The 12588-nt window shown below is 37.8% G+C and overlaps 1 protein-coding gene across 1 annotated transcript in view; it reads right to left on the bottom strand.

Moving 5' to 3' along the window:
* The window catches only part of SNX29 (sorting nexin 29), a 121515-nt gene extending 110198 nt beyond the window's left edge, over positions 1-11317 (bottom strand). Inside the window, 7 exon segments of the mRNA XM_062503346.1 lie at positions 12-260; positions 1119-1189; positions 2962-3142; positions 4251-4375; positions 4802-4854; positions 5748-5812; positions 11283-11317. Coding sequence (XP_062359330.1) covers positions 12-260; positions 1119-1189; positions 2962-3142; positions 4251-4375; positions 4802-4854; positions 5748-5812; positions 11283-11289 — 751 coding nt within the window. The 5' untranslated portion in view covers positions 11290-11317.
* Positions 11318-12588: the final 1271 nt, after the last annotated feature.

Below are 12588 nucleotides of genomic sequence, written 5' to 3'. Positions count from 1 at the left end.
TAAAAGCTTACCAGCATTTACATTCCTGGACAGAACAGGCAGTGGGTCAGAGTCCTGGTCAGGTTTTATGAGAATTGAGACTGCAGACGAGGCAGTGATCTCCCGGAGGAGGCTGCTCACACCCTGAGTGGACTCTTTCAGTAACGAAGTTACATTTTGTGTGGATTCCTTTAACAAATCTGACACAGTGGGCGTGCATTTGCTCTGCCCATTTAAATCCTTATTATCAATGTTGATAGCAAAAAGAATGGAGTTCAGACCTTCAGAAAAAAGAAAGGGGAAAAAGAGATCAGAAATGCACCATGTATTTCACACAGAAGTTATGAACATAGAAGCTGAGGATTAACAAAGTTTTGAAATGGAAAACATTTTTCCCAAAAATTTCCCACAGTTCCCAATGCATGAATTCTTATTCTTTCATGTACCATTCAATTCTCTCTAGATTATATTAAAGTTGATGAAATCAGTTATGAATTCTTCTTGATGGCTGTTCAGATGCACATTAAATAATAAAGTACTGTAAGCTCATTTATTTATAACCTTTTATTTAAACCCATTTCACTGCAACTTTAGTATTTGTTGGTTCATATATTCTACTAGCAAAAATGCCCTTGAACCTTTGTCTTCCAGAATGAAGCATGCAACAGTGTATCTGAGAAAAGGGGTACAAAAGGTAATAATACATGGCTTCTGTGACTGAACTCCAGAAAAGTAAATTACTTGTTATCAGTCCTTACCCTTACTCTCCTTACCTGTATTTACCTGTAATTTGGGCCTTACTATAAAATTCCATCATTACTCTTTTCTAGTCAGGAATAACCTACTTTGCTTTCTCTAAATTGCACTGGTTTTAAGTTAGCCTTAGCTGCTGAAGAGTTAAAAAATTTATGTGCAAGATTTTTGACTTGTAGGAAGACCAGATCCAGGATTTTAACAGTCCATCATTTCACAGCATAAAGTGGCATAATACCTTGACTGTTCACCCTGGCTGTGCCTCTGATACACATTCTCCACGTAAACAGAGTGTATTAGAGAAGATCCTCACAACCAGAAACAGATGTAACATCCCAAAATGCAGTAGTTTTCCAAGAACAGTTATAGTGTAAAGAAAGTTTTACCAGCTGCCATTGTAGGGATCATACTGGAACGTTCTTCATCCATCATAAAAGACCAGTCTTCATAGAAGACACTGCAATTTAAAGGGGAAAGAAAAAGGACATGCAATCCTATAGTTACACATACTTCACTTCTGAAAGACAATAAAACTCTGAAATAGGAGTTTTATTTTAATCCCCCAAAGGATTAAATTGTATGGCACAGTAAGTCTCTGTAGTTCTGAAACTGCTAACTGTTCAGATGGTTCTAAAAAGACATGCTAAAGAATATTTTTTTCTTTAGTTTTAACTCTGCACTCTTAGGGAAAAAAAGCCACTCAGGGCCTGGGGGCTCACACTGCATTAGCAGCCACAGCATCTCTCTATACCTATTGCTGTAAGTGTTTTGTATAAGCTTAGAACACATGAACACAAACAAAAGCGTTTCCTTGATCTTGAGCAACCAACGTGCCCTGGTGGTGGAAGGGGTACCTGCCCATGGCAGGAGGGTTGGACTACACAATCTTTAAGGGTCCATTCTAAACCAAAATCTAATATTCTATAATTCTATAACCTGTTTCAATATCCAAACCCACACCAATTGCTCTAAATAGTTAGTGTAAACTATGAACTAGGATGTAAAAAACCCTGCATTTTTTCACTGTGAACACATAAATTCAATTGTTCTAAGTCTGGTTCTTTCTAGTAGCAGAATGCTATATTTTTACTATCAGCATTCAATCAATTAAACAACAACAAAACAGATAGCCAGAAAACCCTCAATCTATATATTAAACAACTCTGATAGATTCACTCTAAAAGTTTCCAAAACATATAACTGGGGATGTAAACTGACTCTGTAAATCCCACTGGAATTCAGGTAACATTTGAGTCATAAAAATTCTGAAATAAACCTTTTCAGAAATAGAATTACAATGCAGTATGCTGATAATCATGATACTATGCAACTATTGCTGCAAGCATGAGAATAATTAGCAACATAGCAACCCAAGTCTCTTATTTCCTAATGGTTTTCAGATCTTTTTCTTTATTTCATTTGTCTTTATTTGATTTCTTCAAAATATGTTTCACAAGAAAGCTACAACAAGACTAGAACAAGCTAGAAATGAAAACGTGGTACTAATGAACTCAGTTCAGGCAATAATCTTATCCACTAGATCCATTAATCAGTGCTAATTAATAAAATGCCTTTCTGCTGAATCTACTAGACTTGATCAAGTGGTTTGAGCAAGCTCAACAATTAGTGATAAAAAAACACCTCAGGTTTTTTTTCACAAAGAAAAGGAGTTGAAGACATATGAGAAAAAGACAGGATTCATTTTATGAACTTAAGGGCATTTTGCACTTGCAAAGCGCTTTAGGATTTCACCAGGTGCAGTAAATTATTCTCAGTAACTGTAACAAAAGGTTCACAAACTGCTGCCAAACAACTTCCCAGTGATCTGCAGCCACAGCTCCCCACTGCTGCACTGCTGGAGCTTTGCAATTACAGGACAAGCATCTCCAAAAGGCAACAGGCAATTACCACTGATGAATTGACTGCACAGCTGCAATTGTATACTATTTTAGTGGAAGCACAGAGGTACCTTAAAGCATGGTATCCAGGTTGCAGTGAGGAAAACTGTTGAAAGAACAGGGAACGGATTTAGGGAAGAGATCACATGTTGATACAGGCACAAGCCACTATCTTAATGGCTGACAAAAATGTTTAAAAAAGTATTGGCAGGCATAGCAATTAATATGGGGTACTACTACAGCTGTGGCATCTGGTTGGTCGCCTGGGGTTTCAGACAGTGCTTCATTTGTCAGTACACTTCCTGCATTACAAAGTTACCAGACACAGTACCTGAGGCGGTTCTTATCTGCCAGCAGCATATGAACGTATCTTTCCAGGGAATGCTCGTTCAAAGCACAGCGCAGCCAAGCCCGGCCTCTGCCGATGTCTGTGCTGATGGCTTTCAGAGAGTAGAAGCGCTGCAGCTCGTGTCTGTTCAGCACTTCTTTCACATAGTACCAGAACACTGGCTCTGGAATTTAATGAGTAATAATAATAATGACAACCACCCCACCAAGAAAGCCACTAAGCTCATACCTGAGTACATTTACATGCAAATTTATAAAACAAAAAGGTAACAATATAACTTTGAACAAAGGTGAATCATTTACCCTCTCTGTGCAACCCACCAGTTAAATAGGTCACTTATTCCTACAGAATTTGGGCTATTTAAGTACTTAGAACTTTTCACTTCATTGAAAAAACCCCACAAATTAAAGGATTCGATCCGACACTTTTACATAGAATTCACATTTAAAAACACATTTAAGCTAGTATTTTATCCACTGGTTCATATATTCAACTGGAAACATATTATGGAAGGGAAAAGATTTCTTTAGAACTCTATGTTACGGCTGATGTGAAATGTTAGAAAGCAAGTCCAAAGGAACAGGTAGCTCCAGAATTTGCAGACATGCAAATGACAAATTCGTATTACTTTAGAAAACAGAAGTGTTGTGTTTAAATGGCAACAATATCTCTTTCCACTAAAACACCTTCTGTGTGCTTTTCCCAAATATTGATAAAAACTAATCTGTATCTTCATATAGTTCTGATTAAAAAAAAGAGAAACGTCATGGTGAAGAGAAAAATAAAGGAATCTTTTCTTTGAATGTGGAGAAAATAACAAAAGCTAACCCAACCAATACAAGCAATATAATTTTTCTTTCTAAAATTACATCAATAATTAGAAGTTAAACATGACTTATATAGAAGACAGCATTTAAAGAACTGAGTAAGACAAGGTCAAGAATGAAAACATTGTTTTGAAAACTTAACAGCACAGTTACACAACCTCGATCCCTACCAGAATTCAAAATAAATTTGCCACTATACACAATGCAACAGTAGGAAGTGCAGATTTCCTAGGAGCAATATTTCTAGAGAAACTTGGAATGCAAGTTAAACTAGACTAAGAAGCAACAGTCATTTTCACTGCTACTTCTACAACACACCAAATGTAAACTATCCTACCAACAATCTGCAGTTTGGTGCAATGCTTAAAACTTCGATAAGAAATTACACCACTTGACTGAACACATGAACTAATTAAAATAGGATAGTTACAATTAGCAACTTACCTGTTTCAGTTTTGCTGGAGAAACCTGCTGCCTGTTTGATTGCTGCTGCTGTCAGTGCTAATCCCCGGCTCCTCCTCAGGCCATGCTGGAAAACAGCTTCAAACTGAGCACACAAACAGGTCACTCTGCAACAGAATTTTTAATGAACTCTTGTAAAAGGAACTAGGAAAAAATCATAGTGAAAATCAACTATGTTTCTGTACAGCAACTTTGAGATCTCTGAATAAGGAATGTAAAGTGAACCATTATCTTGTAAGCAGTGAAAGATCCCTTCTGTGCAGTAATCTCATTATTTGCAAGCAGTATAATCTACTTATACCCAAGTCTCATCGTAATGATTGAAAGCTGAGGCACAGGTTACATTCAGAAGAACTGGCAATCAATTTTAGAAATCACCCTCACCTGACAGAGGGATTGTTAATCATGTTATTTCAGCTTCAGATTTCCTACCTTTCATGCAATGTAATTTTTTGAGTACATCAAATATTTTGTGTCATGTTTTATGTCATTATGATGCAAAATCTAAGCATATTAATCTTAGACTGTTTTACCTGCTATCAGAGTCTGAAGCAATTTCTTTTCTTCCTCCAAACCGTATTTGACACTGCAATAAACAGATTTTAAGAAATTTTAAGAATGTTTTGTTATACTAAGTAAATTCAGTTTTCTGGACTATTTCTATACATGAAACAAAGTCATATCAAAAAAGGAAACAGCACAAAATAGAGCACTGCAAAATACAGACTGCATCCAAAAAGTGCTCTAGAGCATCTTATTACACCAATGGGCTGCTCTTCAGTCCAAATATATCCTTGCTAGCCAGAGCAACACACCTGCAGGTCCTTCAGTAAATTGAAAACTGAGTGGAAATTACTACTTTTGAGTTTTAAATGTGTACCCACAAAAGCAAACACAGCTCCTACCCAGGTCAGTGCTACAATTACAGAACCACTCTTCATAAAACATTTCACTGGCTTACTTCTGAGGCATTCTTTTGCCTCTCAAGCTCTCCCAAATTAACTTCAGTCTATTAAATTGTACTTGCTGAACTTCATGTTGACATAAATACAGACATACAACTATAAATCACAACTTTCCATGTATTTTAACCATTCACTAAAAATCTAGTGCAAAGAAAAGAAGCTGCTACTCTAAAACGTTAACTAAGATTTTGCAGTCCACTGCAATTTAGTTCAGTCATATCAGGATTACAATAACATACATTCCTAATATACATTCTATAGTATTACATATATTTAAAACAGATCAACTACACATATAAGTTGTCCAGAATAAGAATTATAAATAAATACTGCACAGCAGTTGTTTGCTAGCAGACAAAAACTCAGTTGTACTACGTGAAAGCAATGATTTCTTCTTTGTTTCCTTTTCTTCTTTTTCCTTCTCTTTGTTAAACAGAAGGCAAAGACAGTCCCTGCTAGTAGTGACAACTCTGAGAATGCCACTGCATGTGTGCTGGATTTTTGGATTTCTCACCTGTTTAACTGCATCCAGTAACCGTTCTAGAAGAAACTGTCTTTTAGTGTCGTTGCTCTGTGAACCTGAAATCCAACAAAATTATACCATTTTAAAATATTTTTTTTAATACATTTGGGCCAACAGAAATTTTTCTTTTGGGCCCTGAAAACTTCCTTCCCAAGCCAATTATTTCACTAAATTAACTAATGTATTTTCTCTAAGTAAAATGACGCAGTACAAACTATGCTTTGAGGTTTCAAGTAGCCTTTTTCTAACAGGCAGCAATACTGTTTCAAATATCTAGATTCTTATTTTAGTAATATTTTGAAGATATATTTCACCAGTACCAAACACAGAATAACTATTCAAGCTGATGCACAGCTTGCCCTGAGCTTCTTACTACAACTACCAGTGTAGTACAGCATCACAGCACTAGAAGAGAATGGAAAACAAGAATGAGACACAAGGAGTGTCTTCTTACTGTCAAACTATACTCCAGAGTTTTAAGTCAGGTGAACAGAGAGTAACTGTCACAATAAATCCCCTAAAATTTAACTACCAGCATAGTTGTTCTGATTAACACCCATAAAATCTATTTTGTTGCTATATAAGGAACTATGCAAGACAATCTCTAACTTCTCAAGCTATTTCAACAACAGCATAATACTTTACTTGTTGGAATATCCTTATAAACTCCCATGAATATGGTAACATTTATTCTTTTAGATCACTTACATTGCCTCTGTATTTTTTTTATTCTCATCTTAAGTTTAAAACATCCATCAGAAACCTCTGTGACATCTCTGAAGTTAAAGTCATTCTATTCTCCTTTCAAAGAACATACAACCAATGTACATATGGACTGAAACCCCATTATCCAAATTCTGCATGAGCAAATTCCTCCCAACTGAAAATCAAACACCACACACTAAGTCCCCTAGTAAAGAGAGATGATCAAAAATATGTGCTTCCTCTTGCTATCTGACTCTGTGAGGTCCAAATCCCAGAATTTCCTATCTTCACAATCCCATTTGAAACAGTTTGCTTTCAGACCTGCAGGACATGACAGAATTTGTTTGGTTGAAATGATTCTGCTTTTGTTTAAATATATACACTTGTGTAGTACATTAAGTACACATAAACACTGATATATGTATTATAAAAATCAACATTCAAATATATTAGTAGAATTCATATTCCATATAATTTCAAATATTCATTAAATAGAAGAAAACCCCCCACAGTCTGGCAGAATAACAAAAACAATATGAAAAACATGCAAACATAGCTGCTAACTAAGCTTCCCAATGCTGATTTTGCTGATTACAGTGCATTTTCCAGAAGTTGTCCTTCCCATTTTGAACTCTGACTCAAACTGTGCAGACATATGATGTGTGAGGTCTGGGGCTGTTAGTCAAGCACTCCAGTGCACATAAACAATGCTCAGTGCCAGTCCAGGACTCCAGAAACAAACCCCACACCAAATGGGTTTTAACTTCCTAACAGCTATGCCAGTTATGCCAGTCTGAAGATAAGGCTAAATTCTTATAATCCCTACTATTCCACATTATGTCCTTTCAGAGACTGCAATTTATTAAACAATGTTCAATGTTCTTACCACAAATATGTAGCCAAAATTGAGATGTATACATGCCTATGTATCCATTTGCTTTATAATAAATCACATCACCAAAAAATAAAGAAAACAATCCCAACTTTTAGAGTAACTCCTCATGTTCAATAACACTGAATATACACAACTCTGCAGCTTTTCTCTGTTGTTTCAAAACTCATTACTCTTACAGTCTTACACTACCCACATATCTGCAAGAAGAGGCATAAACACAATATCTCTCTTTATATTAATAGCCTGAGACAACATCAATACAAATGCATGCAATTAGTAATACCATGACCAGAAAAACATCTATCAAAAGAAAATATTAGTAGGTGGTCCAAGTTTGTCATCCGAATGCAATGCATGTGAGTTTTTAAATTCACATCTCTTTAGACCCTTTGTATCTATTTGGTAACAGAAATGGTTTACAATCAGATTCCAAACTGTGATCAGTATAAAAAAATGCATAAATACAGAATACCTACTGATGTTCACTATACTACTTAATGTTCTAAACCACTAAAGCATGTGATACCAAACAACCTTAATTTTACACAGAGTGCAATGTGCATTTTCTCTTTATTTTATTTGTAAATTTGCACTACTAACAATCGTGACTGGAGGAGATTACAACCAATAATTCCTGCAGCAGTTCAGATCACTCTCACCATTAACAGGGCTATAAGGCCATGTAATATGTCTTCTGATGGCTTAGCTGAGGTTCCTCTTCAATGCACATCTTACATTCTTCTACTGCTGTTACTTAACAGAAATTTTATAGGTCAGAGAAAAAGAATATTCACAAAGTCTAATTTTAAAAAAAACCCTGAAATATTAAGTTTTTTTTGTCTCTTTTCATGCTGAGGATAAAGCTTTCTTTGAAACAAGACTAGAAAATATGGTACTATTTAGTGATGGTTTTGTTTCAAGTAGGTGGAAGGTAAAAATAAATCTCCACTAACTCTGCTGAAGATTTAGTTCTTTCACATTTTCATTTTCTAAACTAAGTCTTTAGAAAAAATAAAGCATATTTTCAGACAAGAGCACCAATTAAGTATGATCAACTCCAGCTGATTGAAAGACTAACAGTGAATTACAAACTAAAATACCCTTCTGATTCAGAATAGCAGTAAAAACTGCAGCAACAAACATACAAATACAAAACACAGAATGCATAAAAACAGAGTTACTCAGAAAAACGCTGTATTTAGACTATTGCAATAAAAAAGGAAGTTCATACGTGACTCTAAAAATAATTGTGAAAACATAAGTATAAAGCTGCAAAAACTAAGAATCTTAAAGAGACTCCTCCCACCAACATCTACTCAGCCAAAAAGGGTTTAAAATAGGCTCAGGTACTGCACCTGCCTCTGTTGGCCCTCCTCATTTTCTGTTGTTCAAGGTCATGCTTTCCTATTTTTAAAACAAACTCCTCTTCATACTCTTGACACAAACATCCACACCTACAGCAGCAGCAAACTGGCATAGAAGTAAAGGAAAGCAGGATTTTCATCCAGTTCTTCCTAGGTAAAGCCCTCTTCAGCACTGCATGCAGCATATAAGTAAAATAAATAAATCTCATGTTGCTCTTATATAACTTGCATTTATGTCCTGAATGCAACATTTCAGACTGCAATCTCTTTTGCTTGCTCTAATACAGGTTCCAATAGGGCAAATTTAAAGATAAAACAAACACAGGCCTAATTTAAATGCTGCCTTATACTACATTATTATGATTCTACTGCCTCATCCCCCACCGTGAGATGCATTTTAAAGTTTTTTGAAACTGTCATTAAACAAATGACAACACCCTGAATTCTTGACAAACACATAAATCTTGTATCCTTATATTATTTGCCTTTAAAGTTTAGCCTACTCAGCACTGTACAATAAAGTATGAGTATGTAATTAGTAAGCAGCATTGGTAATATTAAGATGATGCTTACATCAACAGGAAGTTACCTTCACATCCACTAGAAATACACAGTAGCTAAAGAAAATAAACATAAAACATAATTATAGACATTAAGAAGTTTAGGAACAGCTCTGTTAGTTTAAAGGGCTAGAACTGGTCATAGAAGTAAGTATAGACAGTGCTGTCACAGGCACTAAAAGAAGGCTATCGTTAAAATTGATGAGATATTAACATGTTCATTTCCTTTATCTGAACCAAGCATTACAATGACAGATATTTCTCTGTTCTTATCAGTTTGACTTATATTATTCTAGAAAAATACCGTACAGCATTGTGTAACAGTGATGTTTGTCAAAGTGCAGTGTTAAGGTTTTTGTTTTTTTTTTTATCTTGTTGTCTAATCAAAATTGTTGGAAGAACCTTATAATTTTTAGCAGGGTAGTTACCATGCAACTGAACCACTACTTTCAATGTCATCCTAGGCGTTACTCTGTTTTAAGCAGTTAAATATTTCTTTTCCCATAAACATGTATCTCTTCATTGTCTTAAAAAAATATTAAAGGTAATAAAAATAACTACACAATGAAGCTTTAGACCACATGAGGTGTCAACCTTGCCTTTTGAGTCACAGAATCCAAACAGAGCTCTCAAAGATTAGTCTCCTAGGAAGATTTAGGCTGTAATTTGCATAAATTTGCACAAGGCTATTCCCAGTTTGAATTCATCACTGAAGGTTTGAGGTTTTCCATATGAAAATGATGACTCTTACAAATTTTGTAATTATGATTTAGTCTATATTGTGTCAAGATCTGAAACATTTGAGAAACTTTCTTTTCTTATGCTTTTTAAGATTTCACTGTTACTTGCATTTTTCACAAATAGGTTTCCCCACAATATTTTTTTTTGCCTCATCTCTTCCACAAAAATCTTCTATTTTCTTCCTACCATAAAGGTGAGAACAAAACAGAGAAAAATACAAGTGAAGTGGTTTTATTTTTGAGTTCATTTTCAGAAATGACTGCTCCCCATAAAACATATTTAGTTACTCCAGTTAACTCCTTAGTTTTTCTCTTCCTGCCTTTGGCAACAAAGATCACAATGCATTAGATCGGGGGGGGGGGGGAGATCAATACGTGATCCAGTTCTCAGGTGCAGAGTGTTATCTGCAACTTCCATTGCTGAAGATGTACAGAGACCCATCAAAGTTTTCACTAAAGCACCTCACTTCTGAAAAAAGCCCCAAGTAAATTCTTGCCAATGTGTTTTAATACATATGAAATAAATACCACTTATCCTTTACACCTACAAGAAGTCTATTAGAATTTTCAATTCTATCCTAATAACTCTTCATGCTGGCCCATTCAAGCGGATCTGCTTCCTCCAGTCCTGTAGTTTATGGGTCACAGTTCTCATGCAAAGTTTCAAGTATTTCCTTGACAAACACCTCAAAAAGCTCAGGATTTAGCACACATTTTCCCTCAGGATTTAGCACACCCTTCGCACCACCTCCCTGTACCCCAGAAATTCCCACAACCAGACAGACACATCCCCACCGGGACTCACTTAGGGACACAGCAACAGGGACCCTTTTTCCACAAGCCGTTGTTCTCACCTCTCTCACCGACTGCATGCTTCTGAGTTCGCATTTTTAGTTTTTTTAAAATCCTATTTTCTCTTGGCCATTTATTTCCTTAGGTGTATTTCCTATGATTTTTCACAGCTGAGGCAACACAAATGCCCGAGCCCAGCATCAATTGTGCCGTGAGCCAGTGCCACGCTCAAGGGCTGGATTTAGGCTTTAAAAAGGGATAAAACGCCACTTCGGGGGGACTCGGGGAGCCGGAATGAGGAACGGGGCGTGGTGATACGAGACCCAAGGGTCCCGTGCCTCAGCCGGGGACCAGGGAGCAGCGGGGGGAACGAGGGCAGCGCCGCTCCCGCCCGGGCTCACCGGGCACGCTCTGCCCGAGCCAGCCCCCACGGGGCCCGGGGCGGAGGGGCCCGGCCCGGCCGCACTCACCGCTCATGGTGCCCGCGGGGCTCCGTCCGCCGGAGCCGCCGCTCTCCCGCACAGCCACGGCCGGGCCGGCAGCCACCGCCCGCCCCGGAACCCGCCCGGCGCCCCGGAAGGTGAACGCGGCCCCGGGAGCGCCGCGGAGCGCGGCCTGGCCCGGGGCTCCTCAGCGCGGCCCGGCCCGCGCCGCGCGGCCCCTGCGCGCCCGGAGCCGCCCGGCAGAGGCAGCCTGAGGGGCAGGAACGCGACACCGCCAAAGGCAGGGCGAGAAATGTGGACATAAAGTGTCCTCTGCTGCCGCATGTGCTGTACAGGCTGAAAACTCGGAAAGGGTCGTTAAATAAAAACAAAGTGATGGTAATAACAGATTTGATAAGTCTCTAGGCCTATTTGAGCACAAAACCACACACAGCACCTAACTCCCAACTCTCCCCAAACTTTGTGTCAGCCTTCTAAAGATGCTCTAACTGATCATTCATAGATTTTGTGCAATGAAATACTTAATTCCTCATTCATGCAGGAACCTGAAGTAGAATGTTAGCTACAAATAAAGACGATTGTTGTGATTGCCTGTGTGGTTGTTGCTTCTGTTGTTACAGTTTTCCAGGAATAAAATTGTGGCCTAATATTAGTAAAGTAACTAATGCTTGGAAGGCAAGGTGACAAAAATATATTCCTGATTTTAAGCCATAATCATACATCCTTGTAAATATAACAAGGATAAATAAAAACAATGAGTAAAAGAGAAATAAACCTCAGTCTGAAGACGCTTGGCACTGAAAGGAAAGCCTGCACCACCAGGAGATACACGGGATTGCAGGGATTGCAGTGAAGGCCAGGAGCTGGATGTCAGTGGCCCTTGCGGGTTCCTTCTGACTCAGGACATCTGTCATTCTGTGATCTGTGCTCCCCAGCACCACAGCTTCCCTTAGGGTGACCCCGTGATACCTTCCGAACCCAGGGGCCTCCATACTCTACAAGGCATCCGTCTTTAGAACATTCCTATTTCAAGTGTTGAAATTACTCTTTCCAGGACTGAGGATGTACCATACGTCTTCATTTCTGTCTCTTGGAACAGTCCTTGTGTACCATCAAGTAATTTTAGGCACAAGATCTAACATGAACATGTATATTTGCGAACTTGTTTATTTTGTATATCTGCTGTAAGTAGGTACAATCTCTAAAGGCAGCAAAAGCTGTCCTATGTAAGGACTTTCTGAAATTAAAAATTCCAATAACTAGTTGAGTGCCTAGAAATACTTGACTAGTGAAATACTAGAATTAGAAATAATATGACAGTATTAATGCAAGC

The sequence above is a fragment of the Cinclus cinclus genome, chromosome 16, assembly GCF_963662255.1.
Source record: "Cinclus cinclus chromosome 16, bCinCin1.1, whole genome shotgun sequence".
Taxonomy (NCBI): Eukaryota; Metazoa; Chordata; class Aves; order Passeriformes; family Cinclidae; genus Cinclus; species Cinclus cinclus.
This window is presented reverse-complemented; position numbering and strand designations above follow the sequence as displayed.